The sequence below is a fragment of the Gymnoscopelus braueri genome (assembly GCF_963280865.1).
Source record: "Gymnoscopelus braueri genome assembly, chromosome: 23".
Taxonomy (NCBI): domain Eukaryota; kingdom Metazoa; phylum Chordata; class Actinopteri; order Myctophiformes; family Myctophidae; genus Gymnoscopelus; species Gymnoscopelus braueri.
This window is the reverse complement of record NC_137625.1, coordinates 16,613,624-16,638,882: the sequence shown is the minus strand read 5'-3', so window position 1 is coordinate 16,638,882 and position 25,259 is coordinate 16,613,624. Positions and strand designations below refer to the sequence as shown.

At 43.1% G+C, this 25,259-nt stretch overlaps 1 protein-coding gene across 2 annotated transcripts in view; it reads right to left on the bottom strand.

Annotated features, from left to right (window-relative positions):
- The window catches only part of snd1 (staphylococcal nuclease and tudor domain containing 1), a 352,436-nt gene that overhangs the window by 43,293 nt on the left and 283,884 nt on the right, over nucleotides 1-25,259 (bottom strand). For both annotated transcript variants that reach the window (XM_080420799.1, XM_080420800.1), the window contains exons 19-21: nucleotides 12,613-12,736; nucleotides 8,830-8,899; nucleotides 1,472-1,585 (exon numbers count right to left, since the gene is read on the bottom strand). In XM_080420799.1, coding sequence (XP_080276925.1) covers nucleotides 1,472-1,585; nucleotides 8,830-8,899; nucleotides 12,613-12,736 — 308 coding nt within the window. The remainder of the gene's footprint in view (nucleotides 1-1,471; nucleotides 1,586-8,829; nucleotides 8,900-12,612; nucleotides 12,737-25,259) is intronic.

Sequence of the window (25,259 nt, the reverse complement as noted above, 5' to 3'; positions counted from 1 at the left end):
ATCTAAATCTACAAAGTAACTAAAGTTTTCAAATAATGCAAATAATTAAATCTACAAAGTAATTCGTAACTTTTTTCTGGATCTTATCAGTGTGACGTCGTCTGTTAAGGGGTCTATTTGACTCGGTTCCACAGATAAATATTGTCAAAATAGCTGATCTGAGCTTGTAGATCGGCATTTTTTTGCCTCTTTCTTATGTAATATTTGGTATTAAAACGGCCTTAAAAGTCTTCTACTGACAATCACAGCCTGGGTTTAATTATGATGTAGAGAAGAATAACACGGGACGGGAGGGGCCAGTGGCGTGCATGAGTGAAAAGGCAGTGTGTGTGTGTATAAGGTCTAGGTGATATCTGTTCCCTTTCTGCAACAACAGATGGGCCACTTCACCCTGCGGGGGATAACACACACACACACACACACACACACACACACACACACACACACACACACACACACACACACACACACACACACACACACACACACACACACACACACACACACACACACACACACACACACACACACACACACACACACACACACACACACACACTTCCGTCGACGTCACAGCACTTGTGTGACGCGACCATATATAGGATAAATGGAACATGACCTACATGTATATAAAGGCTATGTGTCATCAGGCCCAAGGGGGCCTCATGACAAGCGTGCACGCGCACACACACACATAAAGGCTTATTGCGCTACACCAAACAGCAGTTGGAAACTACCTCAAGCATTTAAAACGTACAGTACATATTCAGATTTATTCATTATTTTCTTTCTTTCTGAGAATTCTGGGGTATTAAGACTCCAGAATTCTGAGAATTATGGGGTATTCTGGGGTATTAAGAGGGGGTCAACAGGGGGCCTGATGACAAGCACGCGCACACACACAGGCTTATAGCGCTACACCAAACAGCAGGTGGAAACTACCTCAAGCATTTAAAACAGATATATCCAGATGTATTCTTTTCTTTCTTTCTGAGAATTCTGGGGTATTAAGAGGGAGTTATATTTACTCAGACCTCTGCAAGGTTTGTAAGAGCTAGTCCACTGCTTCACACACACACACACACACACACACACAGGTCTGCGTCAACAATGCGATTAGCATGGAGAGAGAAACACAGTCACCAGTGCTCAACTATCAGGTGGAGGTTGACAACAAAACATCAAGCTATGGCGTTAACCACTTAAACCACACTTTGAAAAACGTCAACAGTAGCAGATCTGCAAGCTCCAAACGCGTCGCTTCGAGCTTGCGGATCTGCTAATTTTGACACTTTTTATGTGACGCTGTAGTATGATCAAGTGTGGCGACACAAAAAGCGACAAAAAGTTTAAATATAGAGATAAGACGTTTCTGCTCTGACAGCGACTAAACAACAAACAGTGAAAAATACATGCACTACTCTCAGGTTTGAAAACAAAAAACAGTGTCTGTGTGTGTGTGTCCACTTACGTCTTGTGGGACCTGAATGTAGGCCAGGGCGTACTCGGTGGCCTGTGATGGCAGGGTCCTGGTACTGAAGGCAGGGGGCATGGCCGCCAAACGGGTGGCCGACACGATCTCTCTCTGATGGAAGAGCAGAGAAAAGGGGGGGGGGGGGGGGCACAAATGAATGGCTGCAGGAAGAAGAAGACTTTTTTGTTCTCCTGCTGAGAACCGACACTGTTAGAACACATTAAAACAATCCCAAAAACCTCAAAGTGACAAGCGGCGACCGCGGGGGGTGCCGCGCCTCACAGAGAACCTTCAGACCTAACTGAACGTGACAGCCAACCGAGAGAGAGAGAGCAAAGTAACCCAGATCAATTTCACACAAGAGTCCGGCCGTTCCTTCTGGTGCTAATGCACTCACACAGCCAACGGGAGGATTATTTGGACTTCTTTACGCGCACCAGTGATGAAGAACGACCGAGGATTGCTTTGTGGAGATGAGAAAGGAAGGACGGATGAAAAAGAAGTAAAGAAAAGAGAAAGGCGGACTGAGGTACTTGAAAACATTCGGTGGCAAAGTAGGACGAGAGTTTTATCTTCTCAACTTCCTTGATGTGCCGACACTGTGGCTATTTAGTATGAATGTGGTACTTTCACTAAATGCTTTATTCTCCCAATTTAGTATTATAGCGTGTGCGTGTAGTAGCAGCCAATTAACCGTCCCTCCACACATTTATGGGTTGCCCTTTATTGAACCGTACTGTTTACTCTTTTATTATTATTATATTTCCTTCACTGCTAGTTGCATCTTTTCTTCCGTACAGTATCTGTCCTGCGGTACTGCCACGACAACTGATAGGAAGGACGGTCGGTCGGCTTCCCTCCGCACGAACACGGCCAATTGTGTTCGTATAACGCAAGGGTCACAAGTGCGAGTACTTTTTCCACCACTGGTATCAGGGCCTATACAAGCTTAGAAGCTCACAAACTTGTAAATCTGCTATTTTTGGCTAACGTTCGCCCCAGAATAGGGCTGCTAGGGTTCAAATAGTTAAGTCTATTATACCTCGTTGACCGTGGTCCCCCAGGGGTCTAAACTTGGCTCCTTTTCCCCCCCTCAGCCTACACCAAACCTCTTTGGCGAAAATAATAGCCGATCCGCTATTTCCACTGAATGTTCGCCCCCAGTAAAGGGATGCTAGGGTTCAAGTGGTACAATTTTAATATGAAAACGTTTTCCAGAAGTGTCAGAACTAGCGTGAACTATAGTACAGCCCAATGTATTTGAGATACATTAGACATCAACTCCCACAAGCTGCTGCTACACAGTGAAATCCTCAGTGTCCATTTAACTAAATGGTGCATTTATAGAGTGCCTTTATCCAAAGCGCTTTACAAAGCACTTTACAATGTGCATTACATTCACCCATAACTCAGAGAATGCACAAAGGCAAACAAAGGGACCAGGATTTTACTGTGTACAGTACAGACTTGTATGCACTCAACTTTCACTCTTATATTACTGTGCTACAAGCTGGTCCCAGAGGCTGAAACCATTATACATTCGTAAAAAATAAAATAAATCTGTGAACATTCTTGATCAAAAATAAAATAATAAAAGACCTATTGTACCATCACTCAAAAAGTATAAATTATTGACAGTTTTCTTTGTTTCGCAGATACGAGCTTGGTGGAAAACTGCTTTTGGACAATCAGCATTTTCAGTCAGAGCAGCAAATAAATGGAACTCAATTTTCGACCCATATCAAAGAAATGTACAGGCTTCAGTGTTTTTTTAAAACAACTCTTTAAACAACATGGCTCAAGAAGACAAAACAATCATGTCTTCACTCATCTAAACCTTTGTATGAAACCGACTGTTTTCCAACAAGGACAGTATGAAATCTTACGTTTTATATGATGTCGTTTTGTACTGTAGGTCCAAGTGGTTCTCAAAGTGGGGTCCAGGGTTCCAGGGGGTAAGTTATTATAGGCCATTATTATTATTAGGACCAGTTGAACCACTTTAACCTTATATATAAATCAAGTAATTGAAGATAGTCGATCTATAACACAACGGGTCACATCGCGGCGTAATAGAGCACCCAAGTCCTGACGTCACTACCAGTAGAGGGCGCTTTTCCGCAGGTTCGTGACTTTACTTTTTGTATTGACATCCTCATTGGGGAATCTTAGATCGCCTCATATAAGAGTGTTCCAAAAATAAACACACCACCCTGGCGTTTTTACTCATATGGATATGAAGCATCGACTGAAGGTGTAAATGTACAACACAATATAAACACTAGAAACGAGTCAAACAACCCAAAGACTACATTTCCCATGAACGCGGCTGCTGTAGGGACCATAGATATATATAAAGGCTAGATGACTCACCCGCGCTGCTGGCCAATGGAGTACGACGTTGCCACATGGCGGCCATCTTGAAACAGTCATTCATAACATTATGTCTATGGTGCATATACTTTAAAATAACCATAGCGTGCTCAATTTTCATCTGATTTTCAAACGGTTTGGTGTTTTGTAAACACCAAAGATGTAATAAATTTATAAAATTATAAAATAAAATAAAAAATAAAAAAACATGATTATAATTATAAGTATGCAGTATCATAACTACATCTTTGGTCTTTACAAAACACCAAACCGTTTGAAAATCGGATGAAAATTGAGCACGCTATGGTTATTTCAAAGTATATGCACCATAGACATAATGTTATGAATGACTGTTTCAAGATGGCCGCGGTTGAGCTACGCTTGCGCCGTCCCCTTGAGCCATCTAGCCTTTATATATATCTATGGTAGGGACAGTGATATCAGACCCGGAAGTAGTAGTTCTTAAGACTTTTAACTCATTCAGTGCCTGAATTATTTCTAGCAGTTTGGCTGCCAGAGCCAAAATTCATTGTTAAAAAAAAGTGATTAGGAGCCGAGATACAGCCTTTTTCAAGAAGAAGTTAAACAAGAAGTGGATGGAGCAGAACATTTTCAAATCATGATATCTTGGGTTCTGAACATTTTTATATATATATATATATATATATATATTTTTTAGAATTATTATTATTATTATTATTATTTTACGTCTAAGACGTCCAGTGGCACAGGGCTTATGATACAACGGACGTCTTAGACGTCGAGTGGCACTGAAGGCAGAATTAATTCAATTTTCGCCAGAAACAGGCTGTATCAAATATGAATGAATATCATAAACGATGCAGAGCCACCCCCCTGACTAAAACGCCAGGGTGGTGTGTTTATGTTTGGAACACGGTTCTCATATGACGTGATCCAAGATTCCCAAATGGGGATTTCAACACAAAAAATAAAGCCACGAACCCGTGAAACAGCGCCCTCTAGTGGCAGTGACGTCAGACTTCGGTGCTCTAATGCACTGTTTTAAATTGTGTGTATTCAATTGTATTGTTTGCGTTGCTTTTTAATATCTTCCCGCCGAGGGACTGCATATCGTTGCTGTAGGACAGAAACCCCTCATCTCCATATTTTAACGTGTTGTGCTTTTTCGTAAATTATCGCCCTACTTGATCATACTACAGCGTCACACAAAAAGCATCAAAAGTAGCAGATCTACAAGCTCGAAACGCGGCGCGAAGCGACGCGTTTCGAGCTTGTAGATCTGATGCTTTTGATGCTTTTGAAATGTAATCCTGAAAAGTAACAGTTTTGGACGTATGAGGTTTCCACCCGACAGACAATATGTAAATTGGATACAGTATTGTGTTGTGCATGGCCTACATTAAATGTAAACATTAATTAAATTGGGGAAAGGTGGATTTTCAGCAGTCTCAAACCTAAGCTAGTTATCGAATAATCACTAATTATTTATATATCGCGCTCAGTGAGTAGAATATTATCTCGGCCAGTCTTACTCAGATTGTAATTGAGCATTTGCAATGTACTAAAAAAGACATATATAAATCTCACACGCACTCACACACACACACACGGCCCCAGGGGACCCCATTTATGTATAGCGCGACTAGGATAACAGTTAAGTTTAATGACCCTTAGTCAGGGGTTAATGTGTTCTTTGAATTAGCTAGATAGACCTAAAGAATTTATTAGGGACCAAAAAAAAAAAAAGGAAAGGGGGAGATTTATTTAAGCCATAACACAGTTTGATGACACCGCAAAAGTAGCCCTTTTTAAGTGCAATAACAATGTGGTCTGTGTTTGCAAATGACGGGACGGTAAGAAGTCCAGCCTGGGGTTTTTAAGTGGTACCGGAGATCATTTCACAACTGGACAGAACAACGGCGGTACACATTCGGGCTCATTTCGCCGCAAACCTCCTATCTCCTTATTGTCTCGCACCCTGTCTGTCCGTCCGTCCGTGTGTGTGTGTCCGTCTGTGAACAGCTAAAGTGATGTTAATATAAAAGGACACATTCAAGTATCTGACAATGTATAAAGTCACAATACCAACTTTGATGAGGCAGTATTGTGTTGTTTTAAAATCTTTTTTTTCTCCTAAAAAGTTTATATTTTGGATACAGTTTTTATTGTTTATTTATTTTATGATCAATCAATCGATTGGGGTCCTGGCCTTGGATCAATGGAACTAACGTAGCATATTTTAAGTTCCTATTTATCGGTAAGACAATGACATTTACTTTTCATTGTTTTAAAGAAAGATATATAATGACTTAAAAAATAAATATATAAATGATATGATCATTAAAATAGTGTTTTGCTTTTGATAGAGGGAAGATTTCCATCAGAACGCTGACAGTGACAGACAGGGCATGAGAAGTCAACAAAGACAGCACATTTTAAGAGTAAAAATAATTGGCTACACACAAAGAAAAAAACAGCTAAAGTGAGTTAACCACTTAAAGACGTGGTAAAATGAAAAATATGTTTTTCACACTTTTAGAGCATCCCCGCAGGCATAATGAGTATCTATTATTAGATGCCTATTTATTTTGTTATCTGTTTTTTGTGTATTCTTGTGAATTATGTCAAAAGTCCCTAAAAGGTGATTTTTAATTACTTCCTGTAAACTCTTGAATATAAATTAATGTTGATTTCTTTCAGCTGTTTGATTCCCATAGCTCACATTCCTCCACTTGTGTGTAGAATCGGCCTCAGGTCTTAATGGGTTAACCAATTAAAACATGGGAAAGCACCCGTGTCATTTTAGATGACAACAATAGCATACATGCAAGCTCGCAGAGTGACACAAAGTACCGCACTGCGACGCTTCTAAACATACATCTAAATGTACATCTAAACAGTTTTTAACATTTTTGAAAAATCTTGAAAGTGTGAATACTAGTGATATAGAAGGCATTTGTAGAATCGGTCAGGTCTTAATGGAGAAAAAAAAAGGAGAAGCTATTTTGGAGCAGACTAACTGGTGGTATGCTCCTTTGGCCTCGGCGAATCCCCCTTCTAGCAGCCTGCCAGGACGCGTCCTGTCTGCCAGCTGAACCCAACGCCAACCCCCCCTCCACGCTATGAGGTCACTCATATTGTAGGTCACACACAGCGCACGCAAACTACCGCACATTGCATCATGGGTAATCTCCCACGGGCTGACGGACCGGCCGGATGGGCCACTTTGCGGTGCCTGGGTGGGTGGGTGGGTGGGTGGGTGCGCACGGGTGAGTGGACAGGCACATGTGCACACACATGAGCGCACACACAAATACTCTCGTCAAAAGGATGCAGCGCTTTCGTGTTTTTTTGCCATCTGATAGTGAGGAAATGGGGGGAGGGAGGCCGACTTTTGTTATGGATGAGTGTGGGTGCAACAGTTATGCTCATCAATATCCATTTTAATTAAATAATGGGGGGAAATGACATTTCTGGCCTCGCTTTTTTTTCCAATTGGAGTTTCTTCCCCTTAATTTGTTGATGTATAATCGTTTATTTTCTTTAACACATTGACTGCCAATCGCGCAGATCTACGCGAACCTATTTAAAGCCGCCACGTGCCAAGTTCACATTGCACTTTTTTTTCACTTCCGGTACGACACATTTCATTGTAGCACCACCGGAAACGGAATTATCCGGGTTCCGTTTTTTTCCGATCGTATCCGCTTCCTGTCTAAAACGAAACCTAAAAGTCGATTATCTCGGTTGTCGTTTTTCTCATCGCTGATCGCTGTTTAGCATTCACCGCTGTAGCTTCAAGATGGTGGATCGCAAAGCGAAGCGGTCTTCACTGCTCGTCTCACACAGATCCCCTGTGTGTTTAGAACCAAATGAACGCGCACTTTTAACGGATTTTGCGAGGTCTGTGCCGACATGAAAAAAACAAAAAAACAACAATAAAACGCTGGCACTGGTGAGTACATTATATTAAACTCTGGCATGGAATGTTGGGAAAATGTCCCAAAAAATACTTTTTTTTTTTTCATTAATTGAAAAATATAGAAAATGTATGCATCCCTACTGTGAACGAGAGAGAGAGAGAGAAAGAGAGAAAGAGAAAGAGAAAGAGAGAAAGAGAAAGAGAACGAGAGAGAGCGTCATTTGTTCCATAGGTTTCAGCAGAAAGAACGCGAGTTTTGGTGCTTTTCGACGTGCAAACGAGCAGAAGAGTGTGCGTTGGATCCGTAGATAAACCCGCCGCTAGCGTCTGCACAATCGTCCCCATCAGTCCCTCGCGGGGTGAGCCCCCCCTGCTATGACACCACAGCTCTGTTGTTTTCACCATGACAGTGCCCCCTATTCAGCCCGCTCACCTTTTGAAAGGAGCAGTGGTGGAAGAAGTACTCACATTTTGTACTCAAGTACCAATACCATAATGTAGAAATACTCTGTTACAAGTAAAAGTCCGGTATTCAAAATTTACTTGAGTAAAAGTACAAAAGTATTCACATCAAAATATACTTAAGTACAGAAAGTAAAAGTACTATTTTTGCAGAATTCCCCATTTCACAAGTTTCCAAATGTATAAAAAGGCTTTGAAAATAGCAGAAGCTCACAACGCGTCACTTTGCGATGCGTTGTGAGCTTGTAGATCTGCCATTTTCAAATAGCTTAAGTGTATACTGTATGTAGGGCTGAAATGGTTAATGCATGTCTTGTAATATAAAAATCTACAAAGTAACTAGTAAGTTTTCAAAAATTGCAGTGGAGTAAAAGTACAATAGTTGCCTTTGAGATGTAGTGGAGTAGAAGTGGAAGTAAAAATATTGAACATTGGAAATACTCCAGTAAAGTAAAAACACCTCAAAATTGTACTTAAGTACAGTACTTGAGTAAATGTACTTAGTTGCTATCCACCACTGAGCCCCCGCTATTCAGCGCGCTCACCGTTTGACAGGAGGCGCACAAGGTAAAAAGAAAAAAAATGCAAACGCAGGCGGGAATTACAGGCTACTCACGTTGCCATAGTCGATGTAGAACACATGGACCCTGGATGGTGACTCGGCTTTTTCCACTCTGGCTCTGTACCTGAGAGAGAGAGAGAGAGAGAGAGGGAGGGGGGGAGTGAGAGATAAAGTGACAAAACAAAGATAGAGAGAGACAAATAGAGAGAGAAGATAGTAGAATAGAAGGTAAAAGAGCACAATGAGACACGTAAATGATTCTGTACTTATTTCCCAGGAGAGAAACTCACTGGAGCATGAACCTGTTGTTATCTGGGCAGAGGAGGTATAGGGAGGAGAGGAGAGGAGAGGAGAGGAGAGGAGAGGAGAGGAGAGGAGAGGAGAGGAGACAGGGAGTGTAGAGGAGATGGGGAGGAAAGGAAGAGGAGGAAGCAGGGAGAGCAGAGGAGAGGAGACAGGAGATAGGAGAGGAGGAGAGCAAAGGAAAGGAGAGGAGAGGAGAGCAAAGGATGGGGGACCCTGCTGTACATCTGTGTGTTGTTATTTTTCAAGTGGTGGAAAAAAGTACTCACATTTTTTTTGCAGTATCAATACTGCAATGTACTGCAATTACTTAAATTTACTAACAAACGTTTTAAAATAATTGTAGTGGAGTAAAAGTGCAATATTTTCCTCTGAGATGTAGAAGAGTAGAAGTAAAAGTATAGAACATTAGAAATACTCCAGTAAAGTACCTCAACATTGTACTTAAGTACAGTACTTGAGTACATGTACTTAGTTACTGTACAACACTGCATGTTCCTATCAACATCATAACCACAACTAAACTGATATATGGACCGTGGTCAAATGTTTTCATTGCAGAAGAATCCTCTTTGTGTTGTCCTTCTTAAGAACATATAAACAACAAAAGGACAAGAGAACTAACAGTAGTCCTTCATAAAGTCTTTCTTCATCTGCCCACCTTTCCCCTGACTCTCAAATGAAAACAGGACACGTTGGCAGAAAGCCAAAGACCACCGGAAAGAATACTCAGACCCTCAAGATCAGGGAGAGAGAGGGAGGGGGGGGATTAATGGAGAAAGACAGGAGGGAGGAAGATGTGAGCGAGCGAGTGACACAGACACCGAGACACAGAGAGAGAGACAAAAGTTACTGACAAACACTATTTCCTCACTAGCTGTTCAGTATCACTGTTTGAAAGACAGGTGATTTTTAATTATCCTGCTAATAAAACAGGCTGTCAATTTACAGTATACCGCACGCATGCGCGCACGTACGTACGCACGCGCGCGCACGCACGCACGCTCACACAACAAAGATAATTAACTCACTTTAGAACAGTTCCCACGCCCAAACTAAACTTAAGACATACACATCCTACGTTCTGTCACCTGAAAGAACTTTGATACAGTATGACTCATATGCATGCACACACACACACACACACACACACACACACACACACACACACAATCTAAGAAGAGAAGAGAGGAGGGGAGGAAGGAATAAAGGTGAGGAGGGAATGAAGGAGAGGAGGAGAGAAGGGGAGGAAGCAGATGAGGATGGAGAGGAGGGGGTGAGAGAAGGAAGGGAGAGCAGGTAAGGACACAAGGAGAGGAGGGAAGGAGAGAAGGAGAAGAGGAGAGGAGAGGAGGGAAGGAAGGAAGGAGGAGCAATGCAGGGTTGAGAGGAGGCCACCTCCATTTGTTTTTTAATCAGTTTGGTGTTTATTCATTCTCTCTCTCTGTCACCTTCTTGACAAGGCCCAAAGTCACCGGTGCCCACGTACACTGTTTAGCTGTCTCACTCTCAAGAATGCACACACACACACACACACACACACAAACCCCTTACTTCCATTTTATCAGTGTGACTGCGACTTCCATCTGTGCCCGTGACCATCTGTAAACGTCCAAACGTACAGTGGGGGGACTAGGTGAAGAGGTGTGTGTGTGTGTGTGTGTGTGTGTGTGTGTGTGTGTGTGTGTGTGTGTGTGTGTGTGTGTGTGTGTGTGCGCGCGCGCGGCGTGGCGTAAGTGTGGTGTGTGTATACCTCCAAGCTCCATGGCTAATTCTAAACGGCTCTCTTGAAGCAGTGAGCTAATTAGAGAGCGCGGGCGTCTGTTCTTTAACGCAGTGCAGGTTTAAATTAGGACATGGCTAAAAATAATAAAGAAAGTCAGGTATTTCACTTTGAAAAAGAAAGAAGTTGATTAAAAAAAATAAGGCTTTTTTTTATTAATGGCGGAGCTGCGTGACTCAACGGTGTGTCATTATAAAAATAGAAATGTCCCCGCTCATCTGGGTTTTTTTCGGGGATAAATGTGTTGCGGCTTAACCCATTTAAACCGGGAACACATCTGTGTAACCAATTAGACCATTATTTTATACTTTGGCTATTCAAAAATAGCAGATATACAAGCTCATAGCTCAAAGCTATGAGCTTGTACAGATGCTTTTTTTTTTTTAATCGTGAACATTTGTGAAAATCTTTGAATAAAATATATTTTTTAAAGCAAACGTTTTTAACTCAAATCTTCTGGAGGGTCTTTGGAAGAAAATATATTCAGATGGGGGTCGGCGGCCGAATACATATCATTTTGGAGGTCCTTGACACGAAAAGTTTGAGAACCACTGATATAGAAACATGAGTTTTTTCAGAAAACTGTTAGGATTTAGAAGATTTTTTTTTGTAGAATCGGAACCTCGGGCTTTAATGGGTTAAATCAACGCTCGTTCATCCTATTAAAAACCACACTAGGCAGATTGGGAACTGCGTGACGAGTCAGTGCTCAACTCTGACCTTGATAACAACGGTGTGCAGTGAAGGTCTGTGTGATTGTGAGAGAGAGAGCACACACACACACACACAGCGACCGAAGAGCCCTCAGGACTACAGCCTAATTAGTAATCATATAATCGTTGCTGTCGGTAGCCGACCTACAAGCTCACGACGCCTCACATCTGCAGCTTGTAGATCGGCTATTTTCACTACTTTTGTGTGACACTCTTGTGTGATGAAGTAGGGCATTCATTTCACGAAAAAAAAAACATAAAAAGTTGAAACTAGGTTTCTGCCCCGACAGCAGCCATATACATGTGGGAGAAGAATTGATGTTGGATTACCCACTTAAAGCCCTGTGCACTTAAAATAGCAGATCTACCATCTCACAACAACGCATCGCAATGCAAGCTTGCAGATCTTATATTTTCACTATTTTAGAAAGATTTGAGGTAAAAGAAGCTTAACCCATTAAGACCGGGAACGCATCTGTGTGTCATTTTTACATTTCTTTGCGCTATTCAAAAATAGCAGATCTACAAGCTCATAGCGCGGCACCGAGTGCCGCGCTACGAGCTTATTTTTGAAAAATCTTGAACATTTGTGCAAATCTTTGAATAATATATGTATTTTTAAAGCGAACATTTGTAACTCAAATGTTTTGCTTCTGGGGATTCTACAAATATCTTCTAAATCCTAACAGTTTTTAGGAAAAACGTATGTTGCTATAATATCAGTGGTTCTCAAACTTTTTTCTTGTCAAGGACCCCCAAAATGATATGCATTTGGTCGCGGACCCCCCGGAAGCAAAGATCTGAGTTAAAAATGTTCGCTTCATTTTTAAAAAATATATTCAATGATTTGCAAAAACGTTCAACATTTTTCAAAAATAGCAGATCTACAAGCTCATATGAGCTTGTAGATCTGCTATTTTTTGAATAGCCCAAAGACATCTTAAAATGACACAGAGATGGCGTTCCCGGCTTTAATGGGTTAAGGTGGCAAAGACGATTTGGTAAAGTGTGTGTGTGCGTGTGGGTCTGTGAACGTACCACTCTCCGTCAGCAAACTTGGCAAGGCAGTAATCTCCTCTGCGTGCGGCGTAAGATCCTTCTACTGGCGGCTGGGCAGCGATCTCCGCCCGCATGGTCTCCATCAGGCTCTCCAACCCGGCTCCTGACAGACAGACAGACAGATAGGACAAGACAGACAGGATGTCAATGGAGGCGAGAGGAACAGCCCTTGCAGTGGTGTAAAGTAACTAAGTATATTTATACTCAAGTAAATGTACTCAATTTTCAATACTTTTACTTCTACTCCACTACATCTCAGAGGCTAAATATTGTACTTTTATCTCCACTACAATTATTAGTAGTAGTAGTAGTAATTAGTTACTAATAGTTACTAATTACTCTGTAGATTTTGATTATTATCACAAAGCATACACTAACCACTTAAGCCCTATATATATATTTTGGCCATTTGAAAATAGTAGATCTATTTTTAAAAAAAAATTTTTACTTGTGTAAACGGGACATTCTGCATAATGAGTACTTTTACTCTTGGTACTTTAAGTACATTTTTACGCCAATACTTTTGTACTTTTACTCAAGTAAAATTTGTTCGGGGGGCTTCCCTCCCCCGAACACGGGCCAATTGTGTTCGCATAGACGCTCGGCAAAGCCAGACGCACCCACAGACTCCAATATCCCTTTAAGATCTGGAACGTATCTGTGTCACTTTAGATTTCTTTGGCTATTCAAAAATAGCAGATATACAAGCTCATAGCGCGGCACCGAGTGCCACGCTATATTTTTTTATTTATTATTTTTTTTATTTTTTTTACAAAATCAGTTAGGATTTAGAAAACATTTTTAAGAATCGCTTCAGGTCTTTAATGGGTTAATTTCTAAGGTGTGCAGGACGGAAGTCGATTGGAGCCCATGTTCTCGTTATGTTTGGTCGCTTGAAATGTCATTTTCATCATTTCTGATTTCCCACGTAATTGGGCAAGGCAACTTCCTTTGGGTTACATCACATTTTCAACAACAAGGCAATTCAAAGAGCGTATCACAAAACATGAAGAGCATTAGGACGAAGCGCCAAATTAACTAAAGGGTTAAGGGAATAGAAAATAAGAATTAAAAAAGCTCTAACGAAACAGATAAGAAATAATGTCAATAAAGTTACAGTGCAGCTCAGGAAATGAATCAAAAAGCCTCTGTAAAAAGGCAGCAGCAAAACAGGAAAGGTCTTCAGCTTTGATTTCAAAGAACTGAGAGTGGCAGCAGGCCTGCAGAATTCAGGGAGTTTGTTCCAGATATGTGGTGCATGAAAAAACCAAACACTGCTTCTCCACGCTTATTTGAAAACTGCACGTCAGTTCTTGTAGAATTGTATTACAAGCCTTGCCACCCAGTCTAACAGCCACCCTGCCTCGAGAGAAGTCAACGACACGAGGCGATATACATACAGACAAAGACAAATAACCCCACGTCCTGCTAGAACAGACCATTCCAAAGCAATTCAGACTCCATTTTAAAAGTTCTGTCTAAGATAAGGGGAAGAACATTCTAAGCAGCCAATTTGGTGGCCGAGAGCTACTCTGCTTACATCCATGTGTCACTCTCCATTGGCTGATCGGTGCCTTAAAGGCCTTATTTATGCTCTGTTGTACGCAAGTGTCACGCAGTGCTTAAACCTACAAGCTCTACAACGTGTCGCGTTTTTCGACACATTGTGAGCTTGTAGGTTGGCTGTTTTCGGAACACGAACACCGTGTGCCGCATAAACAATGTACTAGGGGGTCCTCAGAGTTACTGCAGGGGGTCTGCCAAATCTTTGTTGTTTTTACATTAACCACTAAGTAATTACCATTAATTACTTGAACCCTAGCATCCCTATTTTGAGGAGAACTCTAGCCAAAAATAGCAGATCTACAAGCTCAGAGGTTTGGTGTAGAGGGGGGAAAAGTACAGAGTCAAAGGTCAAGTTTACTAAGTCTTGAGGTAAGTGGTTAAATGTCTGAAAATACACATTAACATGAATCCAACACACACTGATGACAGTGCTGTCAAACAAGTCTATAAATCTATGAAAACTTTTAATATGCAACACAATTGTATACAATACGTAGTGGGGGGGTCCCTGCTTCATCTCTCTCTCTCAGCTAAGGGGTCCTTGGTCTGAAAAGACCCCTGACTAGGCTTTATCACAAAGCTCACACATGGGACATCTCTAGCCAGGCTTCTGTGGCTGTCGGGCGGCCATTAGCGCCATGCCGCTAATGCTAGCTGTACGCTGTCGGAGAAACACAACCTGGGAACAGAGAGCCATCTATCCCGAAGGGGGCTCTATGGGCTATCAAGCCATTATCATGCGCCGCACGACTATTACCGTGAATTCAAGGCAAGAAGGCGGCTGTCGATACGGTGAGAGTCGGACGCATCAGAGAGTCACTCTGGACTCAGTGGACACACGTACCGCAAATAAGTGGCAGCCTGATTTGCACCCATCACTTACCATTGGGGAGGCTGTTTGTGGATGTAATTGAGTGTGCGTTTCTCCTAGGGTGTCATTGTGTGTGTGCGTGTGCGTGTGTGTGTGTGTGTGTGTGTGTGTGTGTGTGCGCGTGCGTGCGTGCGTGCGTGCGTGCGAGCGTGCGTGCGTGCGTGCGAGAGAGAGATGTGTGTGCATATGTCTCTATACTCTATATATATTGACCATATCTATATACAGTATGTGTGTCTGTTCATGTGTGTGTGTGTGTGTGTGTGTATGTATGATTGTGAGTATGCACATGCGCTAGAATGTGTGTGTGTGTGTGTGTGTGTGTGTGTGTGTGTGTGTGTGTGTGTGTGTGTGTGTGTGTGTGTGTGTAAGTGCTTACAGCAGCTACTTTACTAAAGTGGCCCATGTGAACTTACATGGTGATTTGTTGACAGCTCATTTCCATTGATTTCCCCCTGGGGTGGGAGTAGGAGGGCTGGGGCCATGGGTAACGTAACAGACTCTCTAACGGTGAGTGTGTGCTGTGCGTGCACGCATGCACAGCTGTGGGGTACACATCTTAGTGTGCGTGATAAAAAATAAACTCCAGCTAGCAAAATATAGAGCTGCAAGATTAGCACTTCATTGTTCTTTCAAAACCAATGTTACATCTAGTCTTATACAGTTTTCCAGTTTGGCCCACTGGCTTGTCTATCATCTGAATATCGGTCTACTACTCCTAGTGGCCCAATCACAGACTACAGGGGCGTGGCCCAGGAGTTCCACCAATCATGTTACAGCTGACCTACAAGCCCATAACGCGTCGCTGACTCGACGTGTCATGCGCTTGTAGATCTTCTATGTTCAGCACACGACATGACGACGAGGAATACATTAGACATGAGCGGAGAGAGGGAGAAAAAGCAAACACGACGGCACACTGGTAGAGAGGACAGTTTACCAGGTCCATGTCGGAAGGAGGTGATGTTGATGTGGTAAGCAAGCACAATGACTTCCTTATCCTACATCATTAACTCTTTAACTGCCAGAGTTTTTCAGAAGAGTGTCAGCCCACTAACCTTTTCGAGTAGTCACAGAATATTTATCTCCAGTATAATTGATCCCCTGATGGTTGCTAATCACTTAGTGTTTTCAGGTGTGGTTTCACAAATGTCAACGAGGTCATCGCGACCTGTTTCTCTCCTCGCTTTATAATGAACTGATTTTAACTTTTTTTAAATGTTAAAGCAATACAGAGACTGGTACCATTCGTTCAGGCACACACATTATAAAGCGAGGAGAGAAACAGGTTTGCGATGACCTCGTTGACATTTGTGAAACCACACCTGAAAACACTAAGTGATTAGCAACCATCAGGGGATCTTTTTGTTTAAATCATCAGTGTGTCTAGCTTACATTTCCAAGTAGCTTGTGGCTAGATACTTTCAGAATGATGTAGCTTTCAAGTAGTTCAAGTAGTTCACTATGTAGCAGGGTAGCTTGACAAAAACAAGTTTTGAGTGCAGTTCGTCCATTACATGCCTTTGAGTGCAGTTCGTCCATTACATGCCATCTCCCTCAATGTGTAGCAACCTATTTTTGAGTTTTGAGTGGACTCCAATGAATGTCATGATGCTCTAACTCTCTCAACTATCACCATCTGAAATTGAAATTCCTATTTTCTCCAATCCAAAAACAAAGCCTGTGCAGTATAAAGGTCTGACACAGATATTATCCTCTCAAACATCAAAATGCATAAATACAGTATGTCACCAAAATGGACATAATATGTCCATTATAGTCCTATAAGACCTATAGCACATAACAATGGACCCCACGCTGTACTATAGCACATAATCCGTTCCATAGTTGTGCCAGGGCTTCAGCTAGTGGCCCCGGGGGGCAGAACCCACACCAAAACCACAATGTCAACAACGGCAGGGTTTCACAGCTATAGTGGCCCCCCGAGGGTAGAACCCAGACCACACAATATCAACAACTGCAGGGTTTCACAGCTAGTGGCCCCCCCCGAGGGCAGAAACCAGACCACATCATCAACAACTGCAGCAGAGCAAGCTAAGCTAACTGCATGTGCATACACAAGTGCCTGTGTGTATGTGTGTAGCATTTGGGGTGGGGGGGGGGGGGGGGGTTGGCGGCAGTGGGTTCTGCTTACTATAAGTTAGGATCAAACAAATAGCTTGGGGGCGGCACCACGGTAAATGCCAGAGAACCACTTACAGCAACCTTAAAAGTTACAATAAAATGTAGGATTTTAAGGTTTTGTCTTGCTTCAGGGGCCATTCCTGTGTTGTTGTGCTGTACTAACTGTACACTATCCACGATGTGGATTTACTGTTAACGAGTGACGGGACTTGACCCGGCGGTAATTAGAGTGAATCGGCGGGGTCACGGCGGGTCATAAATCTTGGCGGTGGGGCAGGTCAGTTGATCCATGGCCCCGTGCCGCCCGGGCCAGACAACCGGCGCACCGGGGCCCCCCACAGGAGCTTATGTAAACCTTAAACCATATGCTCAGTCTATACTGTACTTGCTGTATTGTTGCTGTTGCTCGCCCCGCTGGAAGCACACAGGCACATAGACAGAGGTCAAGGGTCGGCCCATGAGTGCCGTTTTGCTGACTGCACACTCACAGAGGCCAGAGCTACTGTATGTTGTACGCAGCGGAGGGAGAAGTGCTCAGATGTTGTTTTACTTACAGTATGGTGTTTTACTTCAGTGGGTCTAAAGCTGTGGGTCGGGATGTTTTTTTTCTCACCTCAGCAGTATACACTACAGGGTATCTGCACATTTCTAAAAGTGACAATTTAAGGACTCTTAAAGGGATAGTTTACCCCCAAAATGACTTTTTTTTTTGTCTCATTCCTAAGCCAATAATTTGAGGACCAGAGGACCGGTAGGCAGCGGTTCCGGTAGGAGACACAAATGAGACTCTTTGTGTCTCCTGCCGGAACTGCTGTCGGTCATCAAATTATTGGCTTAGGAATGTGACAAAAACTAAACAATATTCACGAATTCAAGTCTCCATGGGGGCAATCGATACGAAAAAAAGGTTATTTTGGGGGTGAACTATCCATTTAAGGCCTTGACTGCGTCAAAAGTAATCAAAAAAGTATACCATAAAAAAAATTAAAACATTGGCTAAATTTTCCTGAGAAAGAGGCAAAAATTATGCAAATAGCCAATCTACACGCGGACACAACGCAACTCCATTTATCTGTGGAACCGAGTCATACTAAATGTAATTCGTCCAATCCTACAATTCAAAGTGCTTGTCAGGATGGGGGGGGTCCCAGTTCAAATATGAATATTTTTTTTTTGTGGGGGGGAGGGGGGGGAGTCGCGGCCTGAATAGTTTGAGAACCACTGTTTTACTCGAGTAAGTGTACAGTACTTTCCACCACTGACGGCGACGTTAGACGTGTTCAGAAACATTCCTGGATCAGTTACTAGGTCATTTGCAACTTAAGTCCTTATATGGTATACTTTGACATGTGGTAGTGAAGTACAGTGAAAACAGCTGATCTCCAAGCTTACAATGTATCGTATCACGATGCGTGGTTCCACTATTTTCTTCTCAAATGTCTACTATTGGCCCTATAATGACTCTTGAATGGGGTTTAATCCACTTTGATCACGTGACGTCATGGAGCTCTGCGTGTCCCTGGGTGCCTGTGTTTAGTATGCCACAGTCCATAGAACGCACGAGCCATGTGCATATGTTATGTTTTGCATTAAGTTCTAATGGACTGGCCACTTTCTGGGATAGACGATGCTTAGTACCCGTATATCACATTTACATACGCCATGTCCCTGGCCAGGCCATTTACATGAATAAGGCATCGTTAATTAGGTTAGATTAAGTAGCCCTTTCCATTAAGGCTTGGGTGTGTGGGCGTACGTCTTATGAACTGTGTGTGTGTGTGTGTGTGTGTGTGTAAGGAAGGACCCCCTTAACCCATTAAGACCGGGAGAAGCATCTGTGTGTATTTTTAGATTTGAGCTAAAAAGCATTATTTTACACTTTGACTATTCACAAATAGCAGATCTACAAGCCCATAGCGAGTGCCGCGCTATAGCTCTATGAGCTTGTAGATCTGCTATTTTAGAAAAATTATGAAAATGTGTGCAAATCTTTGAATATATATTGTTTAAAGCAAACATTTTTAACTCAAATATTTGCTTCTCGGGGTCCCTGGAACAAAATATTTTGAGATGGGGGTCGGCGGCCAAATACATATAATTTTGGGGGTCCTCGACATGAAAAAGTTTGAGAACCACTGATATAGAAACATACATTTTTCAGAAAAGATTTAGGAGACATGCAGAATCGGCCTTAGGTCTTAAAGGGTTAAAGCTTATACAGTATGTGTTATTTATTCAGATCTCCGTGGACCCAAAGTAGAGCATGGCCCAGGAAGGGATGCAACAAAAAATAAATATATAAGTGTGTGTACTGTTGTACACACACACACACACACACACACACACACACACACACACACACGGATGTGTGCGTGTGCCTCTCGGTCTGAGGAGGGAGGGAGGGAGGAAGGAAGGCTCACTCCAACTTTTTTAATTAGATGAATAAATCAAGGACGAGGCTGGATCTGACAGCCCACAGCTTCCACGCCGATCTAACTGACTCTGCTGGCTCCACTGTAGCAGCGCTGCTGCACTGTGAAGACTCTCAGTGCTCATTGGACTCCCGGGAGTGTGTGTGAGCGCAACGGAACCAAACGGTGCATTTTTGGTTAAATTAACACTTGAGCATTTTTTTTGCTGCGTGGAGTTCAATTAACACGGAGGGTTTGACTGTGTGTACAGTGGTTCCACAGTGCCTCGCGCTGTGTGTGTGTGTGTGTGTGTGTGTGTGTGTGTGTGTGTGTGTGTGTGGGGTAAGTGGTTCGGGAAGTAATTCATCCAACGGTGTTTTCCAAAAACTGCTGCTGCTACAAAACACTGTGGATGTGACTGTTTGGTGTGTGTGTGTGTGTGTGTGTGTGTGTGTGTGTGTGTGTGTGTGTGTGTGTGTGTGTGTGTGTGTCCGCGTGCGTGTGTTTATACCCCTGTGCTCCTTCTCTGCATGTATCAGCAGTCAGTGGGTGGCCAATGAGCTGTTTGGATGTCCCCCCCCCCTCCCCCCAGCCCCCTTTAGCGCTAGTCTACACTCCTTTTCTACCTCCTCTCCTCATCCCTCCATCACTCTCGTTCCTCCCTCTTCTCTCCCAGTCTCTCTCAGTTGACACGGTGCTAATGAAGGTATCTTTTTCCTTGCTGTTAGCTGCCGGCTGCCAGGCTGTTTCAGCTCCGATAAACACAACTGTCGTGGTTTTGTTTGTTTCCACATTGCTTGTTTGGTGCACCCCCCCCCCCCACCCCCCCATTTTCTCTCCTTTTTATCCAGCTAGTAAATGTTCTTTGTTGGGAGTGGAAATAATACTAGATGTTGACAACAACTGAGGACAAAAAAAAATGCTGGCATTTACCGTGGTGCTGCCTCCGAGCTATTTGTTTGATCCTAACTTATAGTAAGCAGAACCCACTGCTGCCAAATCCCACACACACACACACACACACACACACACACACACACACACACACACACACACACACACTTGCTTGCTCTGCTGCAGTTGTTGAGGTCTGGGTTCTGCCCTCGGGGCCACTAGCTGAAACCCTGCCGTTGTTGATATTATAGTCTGGGTTCTGCCCTCGGGGCCACTAGCTGAAACCCTGCCGTTGTTGATATTATAGTCTGGGTTCTGCCCCCGGGGCCACTAGCTGAAACCCTGCCGTTGTTGACATTGTGGTTGTGGTGTGGGGTTCTGCCCCCGGGGCCACTAGCTGAAACCCTGCCGTTGTTGACATTGTGGTTGTGGTGTGGGGTTCTGCCCCCAGGGCCACTAGCTGAAACGGCAAGTCTGTAATCCAGGTCACACCTCCTCGACGCACAACACTCTGCATACTCTGTGAAGTGTTGTGCGTGATGCGTGAATAATTGCGTTGCATGAGCTGATGTGTGTCCATGCGGGGTTTTCTGCTGTAACATTGATAGTAAAGGGTCTATTCAAAAATAGCAGATATACAAGCTCATGGCGCGGCACCGAGTGATATCTGCTATTTATATCTGCTATTTTTGGATTTAAAAAAAAAATGTTTTCGATTTTTTTTTTTAAAACTGTTAGGATTTAGAAAAAAAAATTAAGAATCTCCTCTGGTCTTATATCTGTTCATTTCAAGGACCCCCAGTGTGGTATTCATAAGGACCACGGACCCCCCATAACTCTAAGAGTGTACAAATGGAACGGATCCTTTTGGGGTTCCATTTGTACACTCAGAGTTACAGACCATTTGGACTAGCAATAATCTAACTGGCGACCCCCTGGAACCCCCTCAAGGACCCCTGGGGGAACCCCAGACCCCACTTTGAGAACCACTGCTCTAAGTGATAGAACATTTTCAGGTCTGGTTACTGATTTTATCCAATCACGATAGAGAACCCAACAAATAAATCGGCTTCAGTTTTATAGACGTTTCAGTTACAATATTGTCTGCTCATTTTTTTTGCACAGAAATTTGATTTACTTTGACTGTTTATGAATTGGGTCAAATTTGGCAACGAGCATGCGGAGGCAGTGGTGCATAATGTTCACCGAGACTGTGATTGTCTGACTGCGAGTCAACTGCCTTCACTACATATTGTGTTTGCATCGTAATAATACCTATGCTGAACTTCGTTAAATATTGCCGCTGACAAACTCCTCCATAATATGAGAAAAACTAAATCTAATGAAAACTCTGTAAGTAGTAAAAACTAAAACGAAACATCAAAACAATTAACCGACCCACTCTAGAGATTTAACTGAATTGAGCAAAATTACAAAAACGAAAAGTACCAGGATGAAACACTTTAAATAACTGGTCCCTCATAAACACACACTGACACCTCTTACCACCCAAATCTTTCTCCCTCGTGTTCTCTGGTATATTAATGTACCATAATACTGTCAGGCACACTAATGACATTAATAACCTGTGAACATTATTCAAACGGTGAATATCATTTAGTTTTTTGGGATATTTCTCCCTGGTGAAAGGCGTCCTGTGTTTTAAGTGCATCTCATGCATAATCATGGCAACTTCTGTACCAGGGTTCAAAGCGGTCATCTTGGGCCAGGATGACAAGGCCTCCAGAAGGTCACCAATTCATTCAAGGACCCATAAGGATATACACGCCAAGGATACACAAACAACATTTCGTCGCTGTCGGGTGGAAACCTCATATGTCCAAACAACGTTACTTTTCAGAATTCAAATTTAAAAATGGCAAAAGTAGCAGACAAAAGCATTGAAAGTACTTTCAATGTTTAGTAGGGCGTTAATTTACGAATAAACAAAAAAGTTAGAACATGAAGATAGGAGGTTTCTGCCCGACAGTGACAATTTATTCGATATTTGGAATACAGGACGTTTACTTGCAACAGAGTATTTTCTACACGGTGGTACTCCATCCACCACCAATGCTGATGCGGAATGCGAGACCGTGCCCTTACGGTCCGCTAAGCACAGAAACAACAATAAGGATTTGTGTAACACACACACACACACACACACACACACCAGTATCATGACCGAGCGCATTTCAAATTCAGTCTGAACCGCATAAAGATGTCTACAGTACTACTACTCACATGCACAAACATTTTGACTTCAAAATGAAGTGATCTGGAGAAGAGCGAGGGAGGAGGAGGAGAGTTTGGAAAGATTACAGTGAAGACGTTGCCCTGTGGGGTCAACAACATGCTCTCTCAGACGCCCACACACACACACACACACACACACACCACATCACAGCTCTGGCTGGGCAGCGGTCCAGTGATGAAGCTAGACATGGAGTTGGCATTCACCGCACAAAGTCACTTCAACGGGCAATGCATCACAGGAACCCTAGTGCTGGGGGGGGGGGGGGGGGTGCATCCATGCCTCTGCTCTTGATATTGCCCTCTGGTCAATTTTTTTCTTTCTTTCTATGGCCCGGCGGCGATACGTTTTATCCCTGCTTCTGGTCGGAATAAATTAAATACAGTGCATGCGTTTTATTTTGTGTGTGGTAACCCCTGTCGTCCCTATTTTGAGTAAATTTGATTTTTCAAACTTAATAACAACTCATTCAGTGCCAAACTTATTTCAGACTTTATCACCCCTGTGCCAAGGCCAAAAATACATTGTAAAAAAAAAAGTGCTTAGGAGCCGAGATACAGCCTTTTTCAGTAAGAAGTTAAACAAGAAGTGAATGGAGCAGCAAATCTTCAAATCAGAAGTCATTGGCACTCTGGGCTTATGAAAAACGTGACGTCGGTGACGTCATTGGCACTGAATGAGTTAAGACCTGGAACGCATCTGTGTCATTTTTAGATTTGAGCTAAAAAGCATTATTTTACACTTTGGCTATTCAAAAATAGCAGATCTACAAGCTCATAGCGCGGCACTCGGTGCCGCGCTATGAGCTTGTAGATCTGCTATTTTTGAAAAATCGTGAAAATGAGTGCAAATCTTTGAATATATATTGTTTTAAAGCGAACATTTTTAACTCAAATCTTTGCTTCTGGGGGGTCCCTGGAACAAAATATTTTGAGATGGGGGTCGGCGGCCAAATACATATCATTTTGGGGGTCCTTGACATGAAAAAGTTTGAAAACCACTGATATAGAAACATACATTTTTCTTTTTTTTAACTGTTGGGATTTAGAAGACATTTGCAGAATCGGAACCTCAGGCCTCAATGGGTGCCAAACATGGCAGTGTTGTTCAGTTGTAAGGCACAAAATAGAATACCCCCATCCTGTTTCTGTTTACAAATCAAGCCCTGCTGCAATCAAAGAGACGCGTCGCAATACAATTCAAAGCCAACAGAGAGACAACTGGAAAGACAATTGCAATGCCAGTGGAGGTAGAAAAAAACAAACAGAAAGTGCTGAATGCGGTGGTCCATTTTATGTCGAGTGGTGCCAAGGCGCCACTCGCCACAAAAAGAGAAAAAAAAGAAGAAAGACCAGAGTGAATCCTCCGGTTCCTGGTCAACGTCCCGCTATAGTTTTATCTCTCCATTCCCTCCGACGGTTCTCAACCCCCCCTTCCCTCTGTAATTTGTTTATGCACCATTATGGCTGCAGCTGTTTGTAAATCATATATAATTACATTGTGAGTGAGCCCAGTGTGGAATTAGAGGGAGCGATTAGGCTTTAAAAAAAAGAGAGAACACCAGAGAGAAAGAAAGAAATCTGGGGGGGAAAAGAGAGAAAAATAGAAAGGGATAGAAGGGTGAGAGAGAGGGAGAGAGAGAACAGTTTTCGGGGGCGATTATGATCACATTTGATTATAGTGAGGTGCATGGCGTGTGGGCGCAGAGATTTGGGGGTCGGGGGGAGGCGGGGGAACAGGGGACGGGGACCAATGAAAACAATGAATCAAGTGGCCTTTTGCTGCGCGTCTCAAGGCTGCGCTGAATTCTATTACGGCTGTTTACTAAAAACCATTAAACCACAGAGGGGTAAATAATCGCTACACGACAGAAAGCTAGCGGACGGGCTACGAAAAAAAGGAGAATTGGATACTGGGACAGAGAGCCTCTCTTTGTGACGAAGAGGAGGAGGAGGAGGAGGAGGAGGACATCTAAGGTGACTGCGGCGCGAGAAGAAGAAGAAGACGAAGAAATATTACGCTGCTCCGTCATCGATGAAAGATTGAGCGAGAGCCAACATCTGGAGGAGTGGAAACGGACTGATGCGGGCACTGAAGCCACACACACACACACACACACACACTGAGATAGTATCAGTGGTTTTAAGTTCCCCATCATTTAAGTCTCCATGGCGGTCTGACGAGAGCGGGACTCGCGCTTGCAAGCTCGCCGGGCTGTTTTGGAAGAGTTTAATATGCATGAGCGTGAGCGCGGCGGATGGCCTTTCATTCTCTGAGGGTGGGAAACAGCAGTGGCGAGGGCAAACACTTCAAAGGCAGGGAGGGAGGGGGGGACGCGCTGACAAACAAGAAACAATGCAGGGCAGACCATACACGGTGTGTAGTGTGTACCCACACACTGGTACGCAATGTGCGGAGCGTGTGCACTAACACAGTGGTTCTCAAAGTGGGGGTCCAGGAACTCTCAAGTTTCCTTGAGGGGGTT